Raw genomic sequence first — 27909 nt, 5'->3', positions numbered from 1 at the left:
TTCTTTAATTTCTTTCAGAAATGTTTTGTAGTTTTCATTGTATACATATTCACCTCTTTGGTAAAGTTAATTCCCAAGTATTTAATTCTTTTTGATGCTATGCTACTGTAATGATAAATCTTTTCTTGACTTCCTTTTGGATTGTTCATTATTAGTGTATGCAAATGCAGCTGCTTTTTGTGTTGACTTTATATCCTGCTCCTTTACTGAATTTATTCATTACTTCTAATGAGTTTTTTTGCAAAATCTTTAGTGGTTTCTACATATATCATCTGCAAACAAAAATAACTTTAATTCCTCCTTTTATGCTTTTTGTGCTCCTGAATTTGGTTCAGAAGCTAGTGTTTTGTTGAGGATTTTTGTGTTATTATTCATGAGGAAAATTGATCTGTAGTTTTCGTAGATGTGTGCTATCAGGAAAATGCACAACAACTGTGGGAAAAATTCTCACTAAAACAGTTTAAAATGTTGAGCAGAGTACAAAATGAGGGGGGGAAAAAAGGAATACTTTTTAAAGTTACCTCTGACCTGGAAAGAAGTTAGGATCCCTTACCTGCCAGAAACCAAATGAGAACAGGAAGCCAAAGTATAAGGCTGAAGCCCCACTTACGCTTAATCCTGGTGATCAGTTTAGACGTTGAGAGCCAACAGGAACTGGACAGAAGACAAAGCCCAGGATCTTTACAAAGTAGAAACTCAAGACCTCTATGTAAAGGGGGACCCCAAAGAATTTACAAACTCAGTGTGAGCTCAGTGTGAGGAGACACCCTATGTATGTTTCCTTTGTACCATAAAAGGAGAAAATCAAGAAATGTCTCTGTAGTAACTTTGGCACTGAGTGAAGGTAGAAAAGCTACTTTCCTGAGCATTTGTAAACCAAAGTAAATGTTCCTATGGATTTCTAGCACCAGTTTACTCTATGAAGTCCAAAATCCTCAAGACATTTCTTTTAATGACGTTACCAAGGTGGCTGGTATGTGCAAATGCAAGTCCTTTTTGAAGATAAGTCACCTTTAAACCAGGCCTCAAAAGAATTCTATAAAGTTCAACAAATACGATTTTAGTTAAAAAAAAATGTTTAGGAAACACAGAAGGAAATAGACATTATAAGCAGAACACAGTAAAAAATAAGGGAGAGCACAATCAGACATATATATTTGTATCATATACATAAAACAAAAAAATATTATGGCAATGTTTTTAAATATATAAAGGAGGGATTTAAAAATAAGAATTAACAAAGGTTGGCTAAATTTATATTTAAAGAAGCGAATGTAACTTTTAAACGAAATTTTTAAAACTCAGTAGAAAATAAAATAGGAGACAAACACAAATATTCCTAACCAATAGGTTAGTTATAATGGAAACTGTATGTAGATGTTAGTATTTATTAACTACCTTAAGAAAAATAGCATTATTAGTAAATTTGGAGAACCGTCTGCCCTTGCTCTTCTATTTTATAGTAAATATTATATTAAAATTGGTATTCTTTTTTCCTTATATATTTGAGCATTGATATTTTCTTTCTGGGAAGGCATTATAATTCCCAAACCTAACTTCTTTTGTGTGTGTGTGTGTTTATAACTATCCAGATATTCTTTTTTTCTTGTGTCACATTTGTTAATTGGTGTCTGAAGAAAACTAATACATTTAACTTATCAAATTTATTGCCTTGAATTTGTTTATATTATATCCTTATTACACTACAGTGTGTGTAAGTATTATAACAATATTTATCCTGTCATTTCCGATATTAATTTGTCTTTTTCTTAATCAGAGTTTTGTCCATTTTTGCTCTTTTGAGATAACCAATTTTTAGTGTTATGAATTGCATCTATTGTTAATCTGCTTTCTATTCAATTGACTTCTGGTCTTATTTTCATCTTGCTTATTTTAGGTTTAAATTGCTGTTGTAAATGCCATTTTAAGGTAGAAACAGGTAATTGATTTTAGTCCTTTCTTCTTTGCTAATATGACAGTTTTTCTGTCTAGGCACTGCTCTAGCTGCATTCCACAATTTTTATAGGTCCTACTTTTGGTTTAAAATATTCTGAAATTACCATTGTGATTTCTCCTTTGACACGTGGGTAATTTGTAAATATATTGTTTATTTCCAAATATTTGTACATTTTCTAATAGGTATTTTGTTATTGATTCCAGTTAAATCTGTGTCTAAAGAGAATTTACAGTTGATCCTTGAACAACATGGGGGCTGAGGGTGCCTCCCCTTCACAAAGCCAAAAATCCAAGTATAATTTATAGTCAGACCTCCCATATAGACTTTTCCTCCATATATTCCATTTCTCTCTATCTGGGTTCAATTCAACATTTGTGAATTCAACCAACAGAGGAGGCAGAGATGGCGATCACGTGGTAGTGAAGTATTTAGCCTTGAAAAAAATCCACATACAAGTGGCCCACGCAGCTCACATGCCTGTTTTCCAAGGGTCAGTTGTTCTGGGTATGATTTCAACTGAGGCTTATTTCATGGCCTAAGGCCTATATTGGTCAATGTTTCATTTATATTTGAAAAAAATCATATTCTGCAGTTGCTGATTCTTCTCTAATATCATTTGGCTCCATTTGTTCTATTTTTGTCTCAGGTGTTCTATGTTCTTATTGATTTTCTACTTTTATCAACTAAAGAAAAAGAACTATTGAACTCTCTGATTAAGTTGAGGATTTTTCTGTATCTCCTTTCACTTATGTCAGTTTTTGCTTCATGCATTTTGATGTTCTGTGATACACTTAGGATTATATAATTGCCTTCATAAGTTATAGATGTCATTTAATATTTTACATTTAGAGTAATTTATATTTAAATGACATTTAAAAAATTCTCTTTTGATCTCAGAATATTCCTTGCCCTGAAGTCCATGCTATCTAGTATTAATATAGATGATACATCTGTTTTTTTAGTATTGAGTGCTTCTTTCCATCCTTTTAGGTTTAAGCTCCCTATCTTTTATTTTTAAAGTGTTAGTCACTCAGTCATGTCCAACTCTTTGTGACCCCATGGACTGTAGACCACCAGGCTCCTCTATCCATGGAATTCTCCAGGCATGAATACTGGAGTGGGTTGCCATTCCCTTCTCCAGGGGATCTTCCCCACCCAGGGATTGAACACAGGACTCCTGCATTGCAGGCAGATTCTTTACTATCTGAGCCACCAGAGTAGTTCCACCTACCAAAAAAGTACATTCTTGCAAATTGAATAGCCAGTCATTTTTTTCTCTGTGGCCTGAAAATCTCTCTCCTTTAACTAATATTCAGAATACATTTAAATGTAATTATGGATGTATTGAATTTTTCTGTATATTCCATTCCTTTTTATTTATTTTTTCTCTTTATCTGACTTCTTGTTGGAGTATTTTTCAGTATTCCATTAGTCTCCTTTATTTGCTTATTAGCTGCATATAGCTCATGTTTTATATTTTCATTTGTTGCTTTAGGATTTACTATATGGATTTTTAACTTATTATTGTCTCCCTTCAGATTATATTGTGTCACTTTACATATAATACAAGTTCCTTAAAACACTGTACTTCTCTTTACTTGCTTCTTTCCCCTTCTTTGTGCTATTATACATTTTATTTCTACATTTTATATAATCAATTTATTTCTATATTTGCTTTCAGCACCAAAATACAATCTAGCCATTTATGTTTCAAATAGTCAATTATATGAAAAATAATTAGTGAAAAAATTATTTTCATATTTTTGTACATGTGTCAACACCAACATTCTTCATACCTTCACTTAGAAACCCGTTTCCATCTGAACCATGTTCTTTCAGCCTGAAGAACATCCTTTAATACTTATTGTCAAGCAAGTCTTCTGGCAGCAATATTTCTCAGGTTTTGTTTTTCTGACAGTTTACTTTGCCTTCATATCTGAAATACATTTTCACTGTGTTCACTATTTTGTGTTGTTGGTTTTCCCCACTTTAAAGATTATGTTTCTTTGCATTAGTTCCAACGGTGTATCCAGGGGATTCTTACGTCTTTCCCCTCCTATATTGTTTTCCTGTTTCCTTTCTGGCCACTGTTAAGATTGTTCTCCCTATCATTGGGTTCCCGCAGTTTGAATACGTTGTGCCTTGGTATGACTTTCTTTATGCTTATCCTATTTCAGTTCCAGTGTACTTTTCAGATCTGTAGGCCAATGGTTTATATAAAATTTGGAAAAATTTTGAGCATTATGTCTTCAAATAAATTTTTGTGCCTATCCTCTCTTTTCAGGGAACCTTAATTCTAGGACTCATCCAACTTCATTTCTAATTTGCCAGCCGTCCTAGGTTCTCCTCTGAAGAGTTTATATGTTCAGGAAGATCTTTCACTCTGATAGCAAAAGATGCATGTTTTCCAGCCCTACACAAGCTCCAGGAGGTGTGCAGTTTACAAGTCCTAGGTAGTCAGTCTTTTCTCAACCTTGAGGAATCTCACTCCACTTATTTGCAGCTTAGTATTTAGTTTCAGGCTCAAAGGGACACCTTTGCAGATTTTTTTTTTTTTTTTTTTTGTAATAATGGTATTTTATGTTTTGGTTGTTTTTTCTAATTACCGCATCTTAGGGGGAAATGCATTTTGTTTGTTAATGGCTCTATTTGTTTTCTTGAAAAATACTAGAACTTTTAGAAAAAATGCATTTTCTTCTTACTTAAGAGTGTAGTCAGTAATAATCAGCAGTTAACATGGACAGAGGAGCCTGGCAGGCTACACTCCTTGGGGTCGCAAGAGTCAGACACGACTTAGCGACTAAACCACCAATCAGCAGTTAAAGGATGTAACATTTAGGATTTATAGAAACACAAGATTTAGAAAGAATAGTGCAAGTAAATTGAGATCATTCTCCTTTAAACTACAATGACAGTTTCTGCCACAAAGATTTTTGGTAGATGAAGGACGAAACAAATGAAAGGCTTATTTTAGAGTGGCTCTAAAAAGTTCTGTTGTAGAACTTTAAGTTGCCAGTACTTGGTATAATACAAAGCTTCTTGATGTTAATAGCGTTTTAAGAGTTAGAAGGTAGTCAAAATTCTGTAATAGGAAACAAAAAGAAAATTTTGAAATAGCAGACACTTGACACAAACCACAAGATCCCCCACTTCCCATATTCCGTATGTTCTCTCAAAACTCTACCAGGTACCCATTTACTCCCATTTCTTTCCATCGTGCCATTACGTAAACATTTGAGGTTAAGGAAAGCTCCAAAGGAAACAAAAGTGGAAAAGACTTTTAAGAGCTCTAAAACAGTAATATGAACTGGTAAATGAAAGGGCTGATGGTTAAGTGCAACCAATAAGAGTATAGAAGACTGTGACAGGTTAAATATGGATAAAGGTCTCTACAGCAAGCGTAAATAAATGAGGTGCTCTAGGCTATGTCCCTCCCTCACACCATGTCAGTGTATGAAATAGTTTGAAGCTCATCTTTGTACCACTCCCTCTTCTCCAGTACTCCATAATACAGATTCCAGCTGCCTTAGTCAGTTGTACTCCTTTCTTTGTGTCCTCATCTTGCTGAAGCCCTTGTTATCTGTGCTCTGCTGGAGTTACCTCTCTATGTCCAACTCTTTGCGACCCCACGGACTGCAGCATGCCAGGCTTCCCTGTCCATCACCAACTCCTGGAGCTTGCTCAAACACATGTCCATCGAGTCAGTGATGCCACCCAACCATCTCATCCTCTGTCATCCCCTTCTCCTCCTGCCTTCAATCTTTCCCAGCGTCAGGATCTTTACCAATGAGTCAGTTCTTCGCATCAGATGGCCAAAGTATTGGAACTTCAGCTTCAGCATCAGTCCTTCCAATGAATATTCAGGACTGATTTTCTTTAGAGTCTGGTAAATATCGTCAGGCAGAAGTCCAGTAATTTTAGAGGTTGCCTTTGGTCTCCTCCTCTTAGGGAATCTGTTCTCTGTTGTCCGTTGAAACAATCGTTTCATATATTGTCTGCTTTTCTGGTTGTTTACAATGGGAGAGATAATGAAGCACCAGTTATTTAGATTTGGCCAGATATAGATTTTCTAAAAAACACATTTTTAAAGCTAATGAATTGAAAAGCCAAGAAACACTACTCACCCAGAATATTGAATCCGCCTATGGGGTTGCTCTTAATGTCATAAGTTGTGTGGATTTTCAAGTACATCATGTGGCATTTCGGGAAAGAGGGGATGCTGCATTCCAGAAGACCAGTTGAGTCTCAATATGATGCTTTAGTCACCACAAAAAGTTTTTAAGGCATTTTTATTAGAGATTTTCAGGATATATTTTATAATAGTGCCTTGAATGTATATTGAAAGACAGGAAAAAGAATGAAGTTATACTGGCCGTTAGTACAAATTTGGGCTGAAAAGACTCTCAGAATATTTAATAGACCTTAGAGAAATACAAGGAAATAGTTTAACTTTTAGGCAAAATCATTAATTTTTAATCAGTCTAGCATTATCAGAAGTATGTCTATTTGTAGCTGGTAAAAGCTATTTGCAAGGTGTTGAGAGTTTTCTGGCAACATATTTCCTTTTCACATTTAAAATTCAAGGTAAAATTAATACTTAAATAGTTTTCATACATCTAACAGTATGTATGCTTAATATTTCATCAAAAATATTACCCCTTATATGTAGTATGTAGGAAAAGTATTATTTGGTAGAAATTGAGGTAAAATTTTAATACTTTTATTAATACAGTGTTCATAATAATGGAAATATAAACACCAGAAAATCTCTTAGTTGACCAGAAAAAAACAGATAATGTATGATTTATTTAATTATTTTAAATTTGAAAGGCAGATAAATAATAAGCAAATGAGAAACATCTTTAACCTCAATAGCAAAAAAAGAGATTTTTTTTTAAGAAAGAAATCTAGATTGTTCAAAATTCAACTCCTGATATTTCTCCTCAATCATTTATTTTTCTAGTCTCTCCTATCTATGTGCTATTATAACCACTGTTTCTCATACTAGAAATCTGTCATCAGCCCTGACACTTCCTTTCACCCAGGGCAACCAAATCATCAGCCTATTTTATCCATTTCATCTTGAATTCCTCTTCATACTTCTACTGTCTTAAGTCAAGCCACTATTACTTTCCAGTGGGATACTATGTTAGTGTGGTATCCTGTCTTCTCTATACAAATGTGTCCTATGCAAGTCCATTTTCTGCACAATATTGTTCAAAACCTTATAGCTTTATATTTTTTTCCTTAGGAAAGAGCTTCTAAAAATTAACACAGTCTGTAAAGTCTGGTTGTCCCCAACTCTCCAGTCTCATCAGCTCATGATCCACATTAGGACACGTGGCATCTGCACATTGTCACCTGTTTCACACCACACTATGCTGGTGACCTTTGCACCTGCAGTTCCCTCAGTTTTGAACGCTCTTTCTGTGCTTCTCTTTTCCCCTGGCTAGTGTCGTTCATAAATGGCATCCTTCAGACAAGCCTTTCCTGACTCCTCCCTCACAAGATTCAGTGTAATTATAATTAATTATTAATAGTTACTTATTCCTTGATTTGGAGAAGGCAATGGCACCCCACTCCAGTACTCTTGCCTGGAAAATCCCATGGACGGAGGAGCCTGGTGGGCTGCAGTCCATGAGATCGCTAAGAGTCGGACACGATTGAGCGACTTCACTTTCACTTTTCACTTTCATGCATTGGAGAAGGAAATGGCAACCCACTCCAGTGTTCTTGCCTGGAGAATCCCAGGAACAGAGGATTCTGGTACAGAGGAACCTCCTGGTAGGAGGCTGTCTATAGGGTCGCACAGAGTCGGACATGACTGAAGCGACTTAGCAGCAGCAGCAGCATGCCTTAATTAATCTCTGGTTTGCCAGTTAGTTGATTAGTTCTATGAAGCCAGAGAACACATTTCTATCGTTCATATGGGGATTCCCAGAATTTTGAATATTCCCTGCTGTATAGCTGATACTTTATAAGCAAATATTTAGTCATTATTAAACATTATAAAAGGTGCTTTCAAGGAGGTGTTCAGAAATGGACACTTTCATAACTTATGCAAATTTTATGAAAATCAATTTGAAATTGTTTTTTCAGATCTCTAAATGTTCAGTTTTTTTACTCTGAAATTCCAAAGCTGGGAATCTATCCAAGGGAAATATTCAGATATACAAATAATTAGTGTATAGTGTATTTATCTGAGTGTTATTCACAATATTAAAAAAGTTGAAAAATCCTCAAGTGTTCAATAAATAGAGATTAGTGCAAATAATATTTGAAAAGATTTACCAGCTTAATTTGTCAGAACATTGTCATAGAATTATGACATAAAAGCTTTCAGTGAATCTTCATGTAAATGTTTTTGAAAGATATTCAATTGTATGAGAGTGCCTGAAAGCTTAAATAAAACATAAAATCATTTGTAAAAAAAATAGAAGGAATCCTTAATTTTAAATGGTTATCATAGCATCTCATTTCCATGTTATGGATCTTATTTAAGTTGCAGCACAAATCAAGTCAAAACAGAGAAAGAGAAAAATTATAGGTAAACAAAATTATTCTGTACAATTCGCATAAATGATGGCTGTTTATGGGTCAGAACTAGCATTTATGTCTATTCTTGTACACAGTAAATCACAAACTAGGAATGTTAAAAGGTCCTGAGTTCTGTTTTTAAAACCAACACATTATATTTGAATTGTTTTGTGTTGAACATAACTCTCATTTTGAGCTGTTAGTTAACATGCCATTTAACGATCTTTCTGTCATCACACCCTTTTCTTGGGTAGCATGGGAGTTACAGAGCATGTATAAGATGTAGTACTAGCCCTCACGTTGTTCATAGAATCATTGCATAGACAACACAGACACCTCTAACCTTAATATGTTAAAGAATAAATGACTACGGGACAAAATAAGGTTATAGACATCAAGTGTTCAATGGAAATTTTGAGGAGACAAAGATGAATGTGACTGCATGGTAGTGGGCAGCTTTAGGAGAGAAGGAGAATTTCCTGTGGCATTTGCTGTGATTATAGATTTTCCCAAAGTGGAGATGCCTCGTATTTTACATCAGGGAGTATTGACCATTTAGTTTAGAAATGCACGAAATGCTTTTAACAAAATCATGCAAAAGGGACAGTGATTGATCATGCTGACTTGCTAATCTCATAATATTTTATAACCTCTTTATAGCTCTCCGAGACACTGGAAAACAGTCTATTAACAGTGACTGGAAGATTGAACACTCTGGAGCATTCAACATAGCAGGAACTACTGTCCATTATGTAAGACGAGGCCTCTGGGAGAAGATCTCCGCCAAAGGTCCTACTACAACGCCTTTACACCTCCTGGTATGAGGGATGAATCCATAACACTGCATAATCAGCTTCCTATGACAAAGGACATTCCCACTATGCTTTCTCTTTCTTCCAAATTTGGATTGTCAAGTAGATATTTAAAGTTACTTAAGAGGTGGGATTTTAGGGGGATTTTTATGTGTGTTTGAAATCAAGATGGCTAAAAGTGGAAATTTTTTAATTGAAAAGAAAATTTTACATTTTAAAAAGGGACATGATGTTTTAGAGAATTCTCAGCCCACAGTAGAGGTAAACTAGCAGGCAATAAGGTTCCTCCTTCCCTAAAAGCATATGTTTACTGATCAGAGTAGATGCCTGTAAAGATCAGAGTGCTTCCCAGGTGCTGTTAGTGGTAAAGAACCCGCCTGCGCATGCGGGAGATATAAGAGACAGGTTCGATCCCTGGGTCAGGAAGATCTCCTGAAGGAGAACATGGCAATCCACTCCAGTTTTCTGGCCTGGAGAATTCCACGGACAGAGGCGCCTGGCCAGCTACAGTCCATAGGATCGCAAAGAGTCGGACACGACTGACGCAACTTAGCATCCATGCTTGCATGGCAAGCTGTCGCATTTCATACATCTGTGAAATGGGTACCACCTGAATCTATATAAAATGCCCTTGAGAAAAATGATATTGGTCCCTGGGGAAAACACTTGCTAAATATTTAACAAGGCTTCCAATTACCTGTTGTGTTCTTACTAGGTTAAGTGATTCCTGTAAAAAATTATGATAACTTGAATGTTTGGGATAATAAGTTTCTTTACCACGTAGCAGAAGACTAGGTCTGAGTTTGGAGCAAACCAATCAGGACACTGGGGCTCTGCACCCATGGGCTGGCAGGTTCACTTGCCCTTTTTGTCCTTGATCATGGCATTCAGTGCTGATGACTCAGGAGCCAGAGGACTGACTACACAGCTAGTGTGCTTTTCATGCTGGTGGCAAAGTCTGAGATTCACACACTTCAACATCTGAGTCCACACATAAAAACGACTGTAAAACACAGTCAACTGACTGTTTATTTGGAGTGTGATGTGCCACACTGTTTAATATCTCCAAACAGTTTAAGTGGAATTTGTCCTCAACTGGAGACATCTGTGTTGCCAGTCTAGGTGCCAGAGGTTCAAATCTCATTGGCCCATTTGCTTTTCCCGAGTTGAATGTGCCTGCAGATCACCTGAGGTTCTTGGTCTTGTTCTTGTTAATGTCATTGGTCTGCCACTACTACTGGTTCACTGACCACATTTCAAGTAAGACTGTTTTGTAGAACTGCAGTCAATAGGCTTTACCAAGAATGCATGAAGGGAGGGATGCATAAAGGGAGCGAGGTGAGTTCCATGAGGCCTTCTGTTCAAAATCTTAATAATAGTAATAATATACACCATTCATCAAGCACTGAGAGCAGACCCTGTCCAGAAGTGCTTTACATTCATTATGGCATTTAATCTTCAAAATAACACCGTGTGATATGTATTATTATTATTCCATTTTACAGATTTAGAAAACACTAAGTATTTAAAGGATTAAGTACTGTGCTCAGTATCTCCTAATAAGTGACTTTGTTGTTGTGATTCAGTCACGTCCAGCTCTGTGACCCTATGGATTGCAGCACTCCAGGCTTCCCTGCTTTGAATAAACTAGATGTTAATCCATCTTCTGTGCTGCCTTTCCTGATACAAAGATCAAACCTAAGTTCTTTATACCCGAGAGCTTTGGATCGTAATTACGCATACACTTCAAATAATGTTTTGTTCATCTCCCCACAGTTACTTTGGATCCTGTAATTTGAATTGGAAACTCCACTCTGTGCCCTCTGCCATCTGGAGAGAGGGGGAAAAATGACTAAACAAACATCATGTGACCAATACCTGGCTCTTTCCATGATTGGGTCACTTAGAATAACAATATTATCAACAACAAACATATGTTTAATGATTTGGTTGCTGAAAATGCCATCATGTTGCCTCCCTTACATGAGTGTCACCTACATATTTTTATGGAACAAGACTGAGGCTCTTTTAGTGAGCCTCTAATTCAAAAATTAAAACAGTGTATGTGAGACCTTACTGTTGGGCAGAGGGAGTTTCCTTGCTGCAGAATCCTTAATCTGACTGGTAATTACCAAGGTTTTTCCTGGAAGCATGAAACATAATTAAAGTCAGTGAACTATGTCTAAAAGAAGGCATCTATGTGACCTGGATTTATTCAGTAATCCAAAGGAAACTGCACTTCTAAAGATATTTTTCTTTAATGACTATTACAGATTGAAAGCCGGTACTGAACTTTGAAAGGCAATACCTTCTGTGCCATGCTTCAGTATGAGCCCCTCAGCTGTAACTTTCCTTCTTGCAAAGAATGCTGCCAAATTCAGATGGTTTAAGAAAGAGCTAATGATTTTGTAACTAATGTCTTTATGTTAATGGAATTAGATGTTCAAGGACAATCAAATGTCCTATTAATGAAAAGGTAGTTTTTTAAGAAAAACAGACATGTTTTCATGTAATTAAATAAGTTGACAGATAACTTATTTATATGTTCATTTCATCAATTTAAAAATCATGTAATTGTCTGGTCTGGTTGATAAACAAGGTGACTTCATCTCTCTCCCTTTTTTTTTTTAGCTTATTGAGCTGAAAAGTCACCAGCAACATGAAATGAGATATTTAAAGTCAAACACTGTCATGTGCTTACAATCAGTATCCAGCATGTTACGTATATGTGACTTTTAAAAGTATTATTTTTATTGTTGATCTAGTTGATTCATAATGCCATCAAACTAATTCCTCAGTCCACATATTAAAATGTGTCATAGTATTTCTGTTAATATATTGAGGCAAAATCTTAAGGAAAAAAAGTAAAAAAAATTAGCCTTGGACTCCTTTTTTCCCCATTAAATGTTAACTCTATAACCTATCATTGCAACTACCTTGATATAGATTAAATATCAAAATTCTCTAATATTTGAATAAAATTTAAAATTTAAATATATATATTTTTATATATCACATCATGTTATATAGATTGCTTCCCTTGTGGCTCAGCTGATAAAGAATCCACCTGCAATGCCCTGGGTTTGATCCCTGGGTTGGAAAGATCCCCCTGGAGAAGGGAAAGGTTATCCAATCCAGTATTCTGGGCTGGAGAATTCCATGGACTGTATAGTCCATGGGGTCTCAAAAGTCAGACACAACTGAGCCACTTTCACTTTTCCATAAATCCTCAGATCCATAGATGTCATATATCCCATGGGCTTGTTTGACATATTTGATGGAAATGAATTTATAAGGAAACATATATTCTCATTCATTCTTTTATTTTAAATGAGTATATTTCATGTATTTTTTTTAATTTAAAATATGTATGGTTGCACCATACATGATGATACACTTCTAAGCTTGATATTGTGTACTATGGGATAACATCACAGACATGGTTACTGCTTATGATTTAGTCCAGTGTAACCCGCAGTTCAACCATTCTCATACGTCCTTTATGATTTATACTGTTTACGTACGTGTGCTGTTTACATACATGTACATAACTGTACCATTATTACTTGGCATTTAAAAGTTTTTTTAACATAAATTTCTTTTCAAAGGAAATGATCTTTACTGTAAATGAAAAGTTAGTAACCTTGCCAAAATTAAAGCTTAACTATAAGCATACATGGAATAATATTCTTGTACTCCAATTGGCTTAGAAGGTCTCTTCCCCTTATGGAGTGAAATGACTCCCAAAGTCTTCTGTCCTCTTCCTCTGTTGACACAGGGACTTATCATTCATATTTTTCTAATATGAGTGAAAAGGCTTCATTTGATACTAGATCGTGGGTTATATTTTGATGTTATATAGGACACATGTCCCTGTCCCCCCCTACTAAAGTCATCTCATACATGTACCATGCTTTGGAAGACTGTGTAGCCTATTAACTTGGGAGAAAATAATATGGTATCTCTGACCTCATTCAAATGGGCTATTTTTTCATACCACCGTTAGCTCAGAGGTAAGTGTATAATTCCAGTGTTTACAGAAGTAGGACGGTTTCCGCATTTAAGTGATAAGGTCACAGATCTACTATGCATGAAAGGAACATGCACACCATACCAAAAGCATTTTAAGGTGTCCATATCCGTAATTTTATGTTTCACATTGAATATGCTCTGATTTGACCCGTCTGCTTTGAACCCTTCTATATATATTATAGGTGCTGCTGTTTCAAGACCAGAATTATGGTCTTCACTATGAATACACCATCCCATCAGACCCTCCTCCAGAGAATCAGAGCTCCAAAGCACCTGAACCCCTTTTCATGTGGACACACACAGGCTGGGAAGACTGCGATGCCACATGTGGAGGAGGTGAAGGACTTTTCATTATTTATCTTTCCAAAATAGCTGTTTTCCAATTTAACTGTTGACAGTTAAGACAGATCCATAATCCCTTATCTAAAATTTCAAACTCCACGAAGGATTGGAAATTGAAAGTCTTTTGAAACATGTTTCATGTCTAAATGCCTGAACTCTTTTGCAACAAAATCTGGCATGAATTAAAGAAAGGCTGTTTACAGTTGTTGCATATCTCACTCAATATGATTACTCACTGCATTGCTTTTCATCAGTACTAACACTTATGGGGGGTGCCCTGTACATCATGCAGGTTGTTATATGATATTCATACACTTTTATTTGTACTTGGGACACTATGTCCTTAAGAGTTCAGACAGATGAGAAGAAACCAACAAAACATTAAAATAAGTATCCAAAAGACTAAGTGGAGTGGATTCAAGAGAAAATAGCATGTGATGAATTGAAGAAAGGATTCATGGTAACAGGAAATGTTGTTGAAAGAATAAAGCAGAGAAATGTGGCATTAGCTGGAGAGGAATATGCGTCAAAGAGTCTATTGTTTTTTTAATGAGGAGAATTATACATGATTGCTTGCCAGTGTATGTTTTCTAGAACAGAACAGAACAGAAAACTAGTGATGCAAAGGAGAGAGCAAAACTTTTCTGGAGTGATGTCTTAAGTTGGCAAGGTGGATGGAATAGAATAGGGCTTCAGAAAGAAGTATAGATAGCCTAGTAATAGGAGAAAAGACAGTATTTTGAACAAAATCAGTTGTTGGAAACTTACAGTGGTACTCCTTTTGGTTGCATCTATTTTTATCAATATAGTCCATTTTTCTGGGACTAAAGGTGGAAAAGGAAATGTTGGAATTTTGAAAAGAGAGGAAATGTGAAGTGGCCACTTAAGAGAAAAAGAAAATGAATGAAATGGTACTTGTTTTGACCATATGGTAGCACTGATGGTCCATCTGAAGTTGATGTTCATGAATCCAGCTCGACACTTATGTCGGAGTGGTACATTACCCTCCAGGTATGTATAGCATGGAGATGTACTTGTGGTGTAAGTTTCGGAATTGCCATGTGAGTATAATAAAAGGAGAATTCGTTTGACCTGAGGTTGTATGTAAGGAGCTGAAAATGATTGACCATGGAATTTAGTTGTATATGGAGAAAAGCAAAGATATGATGAAGGACTTGGAGGACAGTCAAATGGTGGTAGAACTAATGAATTTTAGGGCCTGGTGGGGTTAAAGAACTTTTAGACTCAGAAGATTTTTAGACTTAAGAAGAGGGCTGGAAATACAGGAGATGGTGACAGAAAATAGAGCTGAGAGTATAGAGGGGATATAGTTATTAGTAATAACAAGACCAGGAGAGTTAGTGGCTTCAGTGAAGTGAAAGGACACATCTTTGGGATGAGAAGAGAGCCTGGAACTGAATCCTCGGTGTTGAAGAATCATTCAAATGGCTATAGTAATTACAAAAAGAATTGTGTTATTGGATAGCCAACAAGGGCCTATTGTATAGTACATGGAGCTCTGCTCAACATTAGTGGGAGGAGTGGATGAGAGCGGTGTTGGGGAGAATGGATACATGAATATGTATGGCTGAGTCTCTTCGCAGTTCACCTGAGACTATGACAACATTGTTAATTGGCTATCCCCCAGTACAAAAGTAAAAGTTCAAAAAATTAAAAAAACAAACCAAACAAAAATGTATAGGGAGCAGTATTGGAAAATAGAACAATAATCCAGGAGCGTAAACTCTTAGAGAGAAAAGAGAGATTGATCCAGGGGTTGGTGTTTGGCTGCATCAAGAAGGGGACGGCACCGCATGGTCTGCCCCAAAGCTGTAGGTTTAGGAAGAAAGGGGAATGGTCTGCCTCTAGATGCAAAAGTATGGAGTGTAAGCAAGAAAATGGCCACCCCACTGGCGACCATGGAGAAAGCAAGAAATGGTTTCTTCAGGAGACAGGAGAAAAAGGTGCCGGGAACATCCAGAGTTTCAGAGACAGGGGAGTAGCTGCTTTTGCTAGAGCACTTGGAGCTCTGGAACTCTCCCCTGGAACTCTGAAACTCCAGGAACACACGGCCCCAGAGTAAAGGCAGTGTGGTAGGCCAGGAAGGGGAAGATTATACAGAGCAGGCTTTGCTCCTGGGGTAATTATAACAAAAGAATTTCTAGTCACAATTTAAAAGCTTGTAGCAGTCATCCTCGGAGAAGACGATGGCACCCCACTCCAGTACTCTTGCCTGGAAAATCCCATGGATGGAGGAGCCTGGTGGGCTGCAGTCCACGGGGTCGCGAAGAGTTGGACACGACTGAGCGACTTCACTTTCACTTTTCACTTTCATGCATTGGAGAAGGAAGTGGGAACCCACTCCAGTACTCTTGCCTGGAGAATCCCAGGGACCGGGGGGGCCTGGTGGGCTGCCGTCTGTGGGGTCGTACAGACACAACTGAAGCGACTTAGCAGCAGCAGCAGCAGCAGTCATCTTTGGCACAATGAAATTTCCATTGGCCGTAGTTCTTCAGGGCCCCATTATCACCATGTAACTTCGATCCTGTCTCCTCTGGTCCTCTCCTGCGGATGTTCCCATGTACACCCAAATTCCTGTGCCTCCACTTCACCCATTTCTTACTGATGCCAGGGCCCATAGCACTTAAAGGGCTCTGCTTCACATCCCCTCTCCATAAAAAAGCAAAACACAGATAGAAACAAACATTTAAAGTGAAAATCCACAGAGTTCTTCCTTCCTTAGTATAACTCAGACAAGAATGACCAGCCACCATCCCATGGTGAGTCATGAGGAAACTGAGCAATGAAAATGTTGCTGGTTCCTATTACTGCACCGAAAGGCAGTCGTTAAAATCTGTTTACATTTGAGACTCTAGACAGGAAAATGTTTGCCCAGTGAATTTTATTATCCTCATTTTTTTTTTTCATTCTGCTGTAATTGTGGTCTAGTAAAAGCTTCAGAAGTAAACATATAGAACTTGTCAGTCTTCAGTTTAAACAAGAAAATTTGGGGGTTAAATTTTTTTTTCCAAAATCATACAGCCTAGAATATGTTTTGTCACTTGCTAGGCCTTAAGAAATAGAAGTTCAGTATAAGTTACTTTAGGTTCAAAGTCAGAAGGACTTTTAGATATTCTTAAGCATGACTGTGTAATTATTAATGTGAGAAAATCGAAGTGCATAGAGATTAAGTGCCTTTGCAAGGCCACATGTCCAGTGGGAGTGGAGCCAAGATTAGAGTCCAGGACTCCTGAGTTCAGATCTTCTTTCCTCTTTGTCATCCACTTCCTTCAGGAGCAGCTCAGGGATTTAGTGATTTCATCCCACAAAACATAGCATGTCCCTTAAAAAGATTACATAGGTTTTCTTTGGATTCAAAGAGACGTTTTATTTAATCTGTTAAATAAAAATTTAGCTATGTCCTTACTTTTATTTCAAACAGCTTATTTTATAAAAGTCCTAATTATAAGCAACTTCTATATGACTTGCACTTGAACAGACCTTCTCTCTCAGATCTGTTCCATTGTGTTTAGTCAACAGTTTTCAATTATCTCTGACTATGTTAATAGAATGTATATTCATTTCAGTGCCAAAATGTTTCTGGGCATTTGGATATTATTTTCCTTTGCAGTTCATAAATAAAGTGGATGGACAGGGTTTCAAGAATCGCATCATTTCTGACTCTGTTTTGTCGATTTTATAGCCAGAAAGAGCTTTGTAACCTTTCAGCATATTCATGAATTAAATGAGAGTAAGTTCAAAGCACAGAACATTGGAAACAGATTCAGGCAAAATTTATCTTCAGCAGCAAAGAAGAATAATAAGACTATTCTACTTCATAGGAATATTAAGCAAAAACGAGCAAATAAATTATCACAGGGCAGTATACAATTTCAGTGTTTGACATAGGTGTTTTTTTTTTTTTTAAACACAATTTTAAGGAACTACACTCCAGCAATAAGTGGGAACAAGAAATGTTTTTTTAAAATGCCTAGTTTCCAGTAGCTAAATTTTTATTATCATGATCTTTTATATCAATATCTCTTAAGTTTTAAAATAACCCGTTAGAGTTCCTTTATTATGTGTGTCTATTAATTTATTGATACAAGTTATTATAAGAAAAGTCTGAGATAAAAAATTTTCTTCTTTTAGAAGAAATATTACTTTAGAATATCCAGTAATGCTGGTGATCTTAAGTAAATTTTTCCAGAAGTTTTTAACATGTACATTTTTCATCACAATCTTAGAAATCATACTCCTAGAAAACTTCAAATAGATGTATCACTTTGTACTTCAGCCCTGATCATTGATATTTGTCCTTTTATTTTCAAACATCTTAAAACATATTTGTGAAGTAAATATTTACTTTGTGTTGGTGTTCTAAAATATCTAAAAAATCTTTGAAGGAATATTTTGGCACCTCAGAAGTACAGGTCAGTGGATAAAGGATTTTTTTTTTTTAATAAAAGGTTGTTTGAAATGATCTTGATCTTCAGAGGCAGTAGCGATCTATAATTCCATAATAGCTGAAGGTTTTTTTGTGAAATCCACATTCTGCATACTACATACAGTAACTGCATTACTCTAAGTCTCATTTTTAATCTAGTAGGTGAATTAATGACATAAAACCTAGAATGAAGGCCCTCAAATTTAATAACCTGTTTTGAAATAAATGAAGAGTTAAATATGCTTTTAGAAAATCTGAACACTTTGAAGGGGAAAAAACAAGTCAACATTCCACATTCTTCACATTAATCCAAATCCTGCTAACTTAGGACTTTTATGCTCTTAGCCTTGCATTGTGATATCCTCTAGACACGGCTCTCCTTGGCCATGGTCAGTCCCTGGATGCACCCAAGCCTTTGGGTCCAAACTGAGGAAATCTCTCAGTATACAAATGCCTGTATCTTATTAAGGGTGCTGGATTTTTTCTGCTTTTCCCTTTCACAGGCACTTTGCTTGTACCAATGTAAATGTTATTAGCCAAAGAAAATGCACCAAAATATATGTTTGCTCTTCTCTGCATTATTTGGATTCAATAATATTTCATGTCATTTCATGTCCTAGTTTCTTTAAATAAATTAATAGGAACAGTTGTATTCATGTAAACTCTTTATAACGTTGAATTGTAACACCAAAATGATAATCCATTTGTTTGATTTGCTGTATATAATTATTCCCCATAATTGGTCATTGAGTTTGCAAATGATTTTTTTACCATTTTAGGAAACACGATGTTGAGATGACTCTCTTACTGTGGCAACTGCTTTGGGCTTGAATTACATGTTTCTATTTCATTTAGTGATCCCTTTACCAATACTGACTGTACTTGTACTTTTGCTGGATGATTCAGAGATGAGTACTTTTTGTTTTTAGAGAATTTACTGTCCTCCCTGGTAGGGGTTAGATAATAATACAAGCACCATACAGAGTATGTACGGAGAGCTGTAGAAAGCCTTCCAGGGATATGCATAAGTGCAAAGGCCCTGAGGTTAGCAAGAATGTTTATTAGTCAGGGGCAAAATATGAGAATCAAGCCGTGGGAAATTATTTGACAAAAAAAAGTAGAAGCCAGTTTGTGAAGATGTTAGGCACTCAAAATATAAAGACTAATGAAGTACACACCAGATATGAAGTTGTTTGATATTCTTAATAAGAGAACAAACAGGTCCCTTCACTTATCTGGCCTCAGTTTGCCCCTCAGACATTCAGCTTCCTTAGCAGAAAGGTGTGGTGTTAAATTAACCTCTACTGGATCTGCTTGAAGAGGAACAGTAAAGAGAAGGGAAAGTGAAGCCCACATCAGTTGTTTCATTTTGTTGCTTGTTAACAGGAAAACAAAGCAAAGACAGTAACTCTTTCCTGTTTTCTGAGCCAGAGAGGCCAGGCCAGTTAAAGTGTTAGGCACTCAAGTTAAATTTAACTTGAAAGTTAGGGGGTACCATTAAAATATTTGTGTGTATGGAAATGACAAGATCAGACTGGATTATTTGTTGAGTGTTAGGAACAATGCAGAATACATTTTTTTTTCATTAAAATAAAAATGAAATTGTCCTATTAATGTTAAGCCCAAACCTTGTGGGGAAAAATGTTTTATAGAAATGTAAACAGAATGACTGAGAACGAAGGGACATGACATGATTTTAGAAGCTGCTCAAGTTAAAAAATGTATGCTTGAAAAATTAGCAGCATTCTACATTCTACTCAGAGAAAAGACCTTTTTCCTCATTTAATTATTTTTACTTTTGGCTTAGTTGCTTGCTAGTCATTGTTAGTTTAATAGGAACTATATTAATTAAAAATTATAAGAGAAAATTGTGAAGACAAATGAATACATAGAGTCTTTCATATAGAGTTCCCCAATTTTAGTGAAAAGTTTGGAATGTACTTACCTTTCTATGGATGATATGTTGAATAAATTGTGGTCCATTCACAGCAGGAATTACTAGTTGTCAATAACAAGGAACAAATGATTGATATAACAATGAAGATGAGCCTCCAAGGGGATCATGCTGGGTTATACGGTCCCCAATAGTTATACACTGTGTGTGATATTTTCAAAACATTCTTGAAATGAAAAAAATCATAGGAATGGAGAATAGGCTAGTAGTTGCTAGGACTAAACTGACTGGTGGATGGTAGGGGAAGTGAGTGTGGCTCTAAAAGGGTAACTGAAGGGATTCTTGTGGGGATGGAAATATTGTACATCTTGATGATATCAATGTCAGTCTTTTGGTAGTGATGCTGTAGTATAGTCTTGCAAGTCATTACCATTGCGGGGAATTGGATAAAGGGTATTCAGATCCTCTTATTTCCCAAAGTAGATGTGGGTAAAAAATTATTTCAAAAATAAAAGGAAATTTTTCAAAGAAAAAGTTTGAAATGTCCTATAACATGTAGAGAATTTCAGTTATGCATCCTGAAATACTCAACCTACACCTCAAACTGTTTCCACATACATGATGCAGGTTTTAGAAATGTGATCTACCTGAGTAGAATAGAGTTCTATTAGAAATAGCCATTTTATGGATTAAATATCTAGCATAGAAAAAAATACCAGCTTATCTCTGAGACTGGAAAAGAAGGAACACAACATAATATCTAGTTTTTGTTAACTGTCTTCAGAGAACAAAGAATCAGTAAATAAAAATTACCCTTCCTTTTAAAATTTTGCCCAAATTTGGTGATAAGATGAATTCGTAATGGTTATTGTATTTGGTTTATAATTAATTTAGAACATCAAAACAGATTTCTCCAATAATAATTTAGCGGGAATGACCCAGAGATGAAGTTAATTGCCATAAAGCAAATAATACACTGTCAACAGCTTGCATCTACTCAAGATTCAGGCAGAAGGCCAGTTACTTCATCACTTTTCTGTTCGTCCCTTGGTTCCACAGTATTGGATGCGTTGTAAATACTGCTATTAGATGCTAGAATGGAAATTTCCTGTGTTGGCTGGGACATAAAAATATATAAAAGAAAAAAATCAAACAATAACATTTCCATATGGCTTTAGGATCCTGGTTGTATTTTCATAGGCATAATGTGACTGTAGCTGAGCATTAGATTTTTTTTCCCCCTTGATTCTTTTGTTTTTGTTCAATGAAATTTTTTAAAAGTAGGGCTAAACCCTCTTCTGTCTGCCAAAAAACTTACGATATGAGCTTATTTGCTACAGTGTGGATGGAAATGTCCCAATTCTTACTCACACAGCTTCATACTTTGTTAGAACACCAGTAAGGCACTCCACGTATTGGTGCCAATACCTGTATCTTTTTCGATATATCAGTACTTGAAAGATTTTTGTCATTAGCTCAGTATGTCACCTCTGGGCCAGCATAACTAAAGTTAGACGCTTTCTGAGTAAATGAAAAAATGCAGTATAATTAGCTCTGAGTTATTCATTCCGTGACTACAGTGAATTTCAGCAAAAGCTTTCTGGATATTGTCTGATTGTCATCCTTCTGTGCTGTGGTTGTGAAAAGCATTAAATGTAAATTAATTTAGACAACTCCATCTAGTCTGTAAAAGAGTGCCTTATGACTATGAGGTTTTAAATTAGATTTTAAAACAAATATTTCAAAAAAGCAACATTTATTTTAATCCTGCATTTAGGTAAGCATCATTGTCATGTAGAAATAATGCATACATATGCTAGCATTATACAAAATTTGTGTAATATCTATTCATTATCTGGGTCAGGTCATAAAAGAGCACTTGAAGCATAGGGAAACTAGGCAGATGTTGACCAAAAATTTCCTGAATTCTCACATTTAGGTAACCGCTACCTAGTAAGGCTGGTTTTCTCTGTGAAGAAAACTTAACATTGTAAGTCATTTCTGCTTCTCTGAGTTTCCTAATTATTATTGCATGACAGTCATAGGACCCTAACTAATGGGCCCTTCAATAGTGATACAAAGACTTGTGATTTTTTTTTTCCTTAATCCTTCATGACCTGTCTGGCTTTACAGTTATTGACTGATTTAATTATTTTATAGGGTCAAACAAGTTACATTAGATTATTAAATCCTATATAGATATTTAGACTGTTTTAGGAAAAGAGAATCAGCACATATGTAGTTGGCTTTTTCAGTGTAAGATGAAATAATATAAGTGTTGTCAAGTAAGAGTGCTTACAAGGTTCTGAGCGAAATGAGTATCACGTACAAATAGTCATTTTTACCTCTTATAATCAAACTTCATCTTACCAGAGAAAGGAAAAAAGCCCATTTTCTGAAATCTTGTGAAAAATGGGAAAACTGCCATGGTTTTTCTTAGAGAACAGGATAATCATTAGGGAGTATTTCTTGAATTCTTGGGTTTTTTACCAAAAGTGACAAAAAAGATTTGAGTTATACTCGAAATAAGCTTACCTCCTAAAACTTACCCCCATGGTGTACAGCCAGGTGATAAATGTTCACACGTTTATATGAGTGTTTATGTGCTTTTGTGACAGCACAGAGACTTTATAAAAATACAGCTTTCCACCACTGAATGCTAAAAGATGATACAGTCCTTTATAAGTATCTTTAATTAATGTTTTATCAACTCATGCTACCATAATCTTTTTGTATTATAAAGCTTTCCATTTAGTTGCTAACAATTAAAAAAAAATTATTCATCTTACTTAAGCCTAGCGGTACATTTTGTTTTGCACATTATAAATAATATCATTTTCATTGATCTAATCTAAAATTTGTTTAACATATGAAAAGTACAAGCCTAAGAATACCTCCTAAGTCCATCACATAGAGGCCTATAATAACAATTCTTTTGATGTTTATTTGCTCTTTTCAGGAGAAAGGAAAACAACAGTGTCTTGCACAAAAATCATGAACAAAAATATCAGCATTGTGGATAACAAGAAATGCAAGTACTTAACAAAGCCAGAGCCACAGATTCGCAAGTGCAACGAGCAGCCATGCCAAACAAGGTAAACCTGTCTCAACACTCATTAAAGAATCACAGTGTCTTAAAAGCAGTACAGTGTGTTGTGTACCAAAATGAAAGGCTTTAAATAAGCAGGGTCTAAGAAAGGAGCGTAATCAACTCTAGGGAACGGGTGTTGGAGAAGCAAGGCTAGGATTGATGTCTACCTTATCTACTGCTCACAGGGTGAAAACAACTCCTAACTGAGTAAGGAAGGAGTAGTTAAAATTATTTGGTAACCTGTTGGTCACCTCTTCAGAAATCTAACTATTTGGCTGAATTCAACTACTCATTCCCAAATTCTCCAAAATGATATGTTGCTGCTGCTAAGTCGCTTCAGTCGTGTCCAACTCTGTGTGACCCCATAGACGGCAGCCACCAGGCTCCCCCATCCCTGGGATTCTCCAGGCAAGAACACTGGAGTGGGTTGCCATTTCCTTCTCCAATGCATGAAAGTGAAAAGTGAAAGGGAAGTCACTCAGTCGTGTCCGACTCTTAGCCACCCCATGGACTGCAGCCTACCAGGCTCCTCCGTCCATGGGATTTTCCAGGCAAGAGTACTGGAGTGGGGTGCCATCGCCTTCTCCAAAATGGTATGTTAGGACCTGCCAATGATGATATAAAATAAAGTGGGACTGACCAGGACCCAGTCCCTGACACAACAATGAGAGCATTTGGTCCTTCTGGCCCCCAAGTTTAGATTCTCACTTCTTTGCCCCAGAGACAAACTGATTCTTGATCTCTGATCACCAGATTCCTGACCTGGGTCCTAGCTATTAGAAAATTGGTTCCTTTGGTCCCCTGTGACTTTCTCAGTGAGTAACAAGCAACAAGGCAGGCAAGAAACCCATGAGTAGGGGATAGAACAGCCATGCTGAGCAGCTTAAAGTGATGTAGAAGGAAGGATACCCCTTAGTAACCATCAGAGATGGGTGAATGGAACCTAAGCATGATTTTGGAGCAAGGCTGTGCAGAATGGTTTCTGGCACAGGGCTCCTGAAAAATCACTGTGGTCTCATATAAAAATTGATGTTGGGCTTGAGTGGGACTCAGCCCCAGTGTCATTCGTTCTCACAGCTTTGAAGGATAGAGTGACAAAAAGAGTCTGAGGCTGGGTTGATTTCTCTGGAATCTGGAGACACGGACTTTTATTCTATCCTGACACTCAGTGTTGAAGCTCAGTGAGTTAGGGTGTATGCATGAGTTCTTAGGGAGTCAAACAATTGATCTCCTGTCCCAGTAGTTTCTGCAGTGGAGTCACAGTGAATGTATACATCTCGGATATTCAGAGAACTCGTAGCTTTGGGGTGCTCTCTAAGATAAGCTTCCTCGTGACCTTCCACCACAATGTATGGGGAGCTAAAGGAGAAGGAGCAGGAGAGCTGCCAATTAACTATATTTAGGCTTTTTCTGTCTTCAGTAATCTCTCTGGGAATTAGTGTCACATAGGCTAATGCTCAGTTCCTCTGGTTTCTCTTTTCCTCTCCACCTTCCCCCATCAGATGTAGCACTGCATCCGAGTTCCCTCTGTTTCTGGCTTATTGCAAAACTCTCCATATCTGGCTCATGCTATGTTAATGAGAGCTTAAAAGAATTTGGATAATCTTGTCTTCCTCTACAAAGCTGAAATTTCAAGACTTGCTTTTCTGTAGACTCAGTATATTTAAGGTATCAAAAGCTGATTACTACTTTTTCTTTGCTTTGCATTCATGTTCTAACAATCCTACCCTCCTCCCTGACAGGGGAAAATATGCTCCTAAAGAATAGAATATTAATATGTAAAAGAATATCCAAAAGAAAAAAGTATACTAAAGTACTTTCAGTAATGTTTAACAGTCCCTTTGCTCCAGCCAGACTATATTCTTTTAATCCTAACTCTGTGGGTGAACCAATTAAGTGTTTTTGTAAGGCAGAGTACTAATCAACAGAAAGGGTGACCTAGGGAAATATTGTTGCCTAGAGTCAGGTCTTTGGTTCTTTTTCATTCGGTACTAAGCAGATAGATACAGAAGTTGAATTTTTAGCTTTTGCCTTGTCAGCTAAAGAACTTGGATTTTTTGTTGTTATTATTACTATTCCTAAGAATTATCTTTTTCATTTTCATCCCTTTTAATAGACATCAAATGCTAATTTGCCTTGTGTTAAATAATTTATTAAAATGTTTCAAAACAGCATTTGTTTTATATACCATATAGCTTTGCCATCTGGGTCAAAGAGCAGTGGCTTTTTCTGGTCTGTCGGGAACATTGAATGAGCTGGGTTTGAGGACTCTAGGGCATTTTGTCACTTCCATACTGGGTCTGTGAAGAATCGAGTGTACACTACAGGCCAGTTATTGTTCATTCACTGACCTCAGCTATCTTGGGGAAAAATGCCCTGATAATGACTTGGTAAAATGAATGGTTTTAAAAGGCCAGTACATTTCTGAGTGAAAAATTTTTTCAGCTGGAGACTGGAATCTCTCTTTTTGTTAGAGATTATTGTCTACTTTCCCTTGGAAAAGGAGGTGGTATATTTTAAACCACCAGGAAGCAATGTCAGTGAGGTTAACCAAAATATTGAAAAGCAAGAAATGGACACAGAAATTATGAGGACTCATCACAGGAAAACTTGCCAAGACTTATTGCCATAGCACAACTTTCATTCCTCTTGCTTTCTTTCCCCCACTGTGCTGAGAAACATTCTAATTGCTATTGACATTTATTGAAAAAGTCACCAAATAGCCTGATGTAACCTTGTGTACCATATAGAAAATACACTGATGCACTAGCTGTGTAAGCAGTAGTCTTGCAGATAAGAAAATGAGATAATTCCAAATTAGATGAATTCTAAGATACAAAATGTTTTCCTTCACTACACAATGTGTTACATATTTTTGTTCTTATTTTTCAGCAGTTTTCCAAGGAATGAAAAAAAGTGAATTTTTATCGTTGCACTATGGGTTTCTAAAACTTACTTTATTTAAAAAAATTGAGATTTCATGAAATTGTAAATACTTCTCTTTTCAGTACTGTCTTCTATAGTTCCATGGTTGGTTCCCTAGTTTAGGGGCAAGACACATAGATGGGTTCATATTGTTCTTATAACCTAGGTATTCTTGTGGGGAAAGATGAAGCAGAAACAAATAAACTTGGAAGATAAATATTCACTTTAGGAAAAATCCACTAGGGGACTCCATAGCAAACTGGTAGGTCTGCATCATACTTGGTAGACGAGCAGACAGGAACTTTCTTAGAGGCAGTATTGGAGTGCAAATGTTATGGTGATGTTTTCTTCTTTTTTAGAAATAGGAGCATAGACTCATTTAGGATTGAGCCATTATACAGATGCAAAAACTAGGTGGCCTGAGCATATGACTTCTCAAACTTTGGAGCACTGCCACAAGCCAGGTGACAGAGGGCAGAGGATAAGAGTCCTTGTGGGATGGATGGAGAAAGTACTCCAGGAGGAAGGGTCTTGGACCTGGATGTTAAGGATCTAGGCTGTGGATGCTTCATAAATAAGTTCCATAAGGTGAAATAGAAAGGTCTAGAAGTCAGTTGAGCATATGGTTTATGTTCTAAGATAAACATAGAGAAATATAAGAATAATTATAAATACACTCTGGCATATATAGAACATACTATATACTCAATGCCTTTTGTATGTCAGACACTATAATAATAAACACTAACAAATGAGAAACATGGAACTGTAGCAGCTGCTAAGTATTGTGTCACGAATACGGATAGTAAGGAAGCCAGCTTGATGCTCATGGCTTCTGATTGCCCTGTGCTGTGCTGTAGTGTTACGTAGATCATTTAGTAAGGGGTTTAAGTCCCCCTCTGTGCATGTGTGCTGAGTCGCTTCAGTCCTGTCTGACTCTTTGTGAACTTATGGACTGTAGCCCACCAGGCTCCTCTGTCCATGGGATTCTCCAGGCAAGAATACTGGAGTGGGTTGCCCTGCCCTCCTCTAGGGGATCTTCCCAACCCAGGGACTGAACCCATATCTCTTATGTCTCCTGCACTGGCAGGGGTGTTCTTTCCCACTAGCGCCACCTGGGAATCCCAAAATCCCCCTATAAGCTTATCTAAATAATCCGAAAGGCCCAGAGGGCTTTTTTTTTTTTTTGACAGGAATCATGCAGAAACAAAATTTTATGAATCACTTTTCTGTCATAGGCCTTGGCTCCTTCCTGAAATAAATTTGGGGAGATGTTTGAATGAGTGGTCCTTAGGGTTGATCCCAGTTCATTAGAAATGGAAGTGGCATAGAGATGCATCACTGCCCATAATGGTTGTTTGGAAAAAGGATCTTCATCTATGTATTAAAATACATATGAATTGGCAGAATCAGTGAAATCTGAGAATAATATTGAAGTCCTGAGAACCTCTAAAATCAGCTCACTTTGCATGTAGCCTGTCACTTTGATGCTAATGATCACATTGTAACAAGATAGCAGCCAGCCTAAAGAAGCGACTTTGGCTCTCCGTGGAGGGTCCACCCCAGACACAAAAACCTGGTTGCAGGTGATGGGCATAAAACATTAGTGATTGCTTCCCCAGGTAAGTGGGGTTCTCCAAGACAGGCTTCTTTTATTTGCCAATACCTGCACGTGTCCCCTTGCGAGGTAGTCGGCAGTCTCATTTCAGTTTCTGACTCCACAACTTTGTAACCTTAGGGAAGTCACTACATCTCCCCTTGCCTCAGTTTCCCTTTCTGTAAATGGCCGCAGAAGTTGTAGAACTTAACAGGTGGGGTTATTGTGAAGGTTCTAAATGCAGAGAATAGGAACAAACTCATTTATGCTATGCA

The 27909-nt window shown here is 36.7% G+C and overlaps 1 protein-coding gene across 1 annotated transcript in view; it reads left to right on the top strand.

Annotated features, from left to right (window-relative positions):
* ADAMTS19 (ADAM metallopeptidase with thrombospondin type 1 motif 19) overlaps positions 1-27909 on the top strand; it is a 270596-nt gene that overhangs the window by 209181 nt on the left and 33506 nt on the right. The window contains exons 17-19 of the mRNA XM_070374733.1: positions 9155-9312; positions 13521-13674; positions 22981-23116. Coding sequence (XP_070230834.1) covers positions 9155-9312; positions 13521-13674; positions 22981-23116 — 448 coding nt within the window. The remainder of the gene's footprint in view (positions 1-9154; positions 9313-13520; positions 13675-22980; positions 23117-27909) is intronic.

Source organism: Bos mutus, chromosome 7, assembly GCF_027580195.1.
Source record: "Bos mutus isolate GX-2022 chromosome 7, NWIPB_WYAK_1.1, whole genome shotgun sequence".
Taxonomy (NCBI): domain Eukaryota; kingdom Metazoa; phylum Chordata; class Mammalia; order Artiodactyla; family Bovidae; genus Bos; species Bos mutus.
Note: the sequence above shows the minus strand (reverse complement) of the source record. Positions and strands in the feature narration are given on the sequence as shown.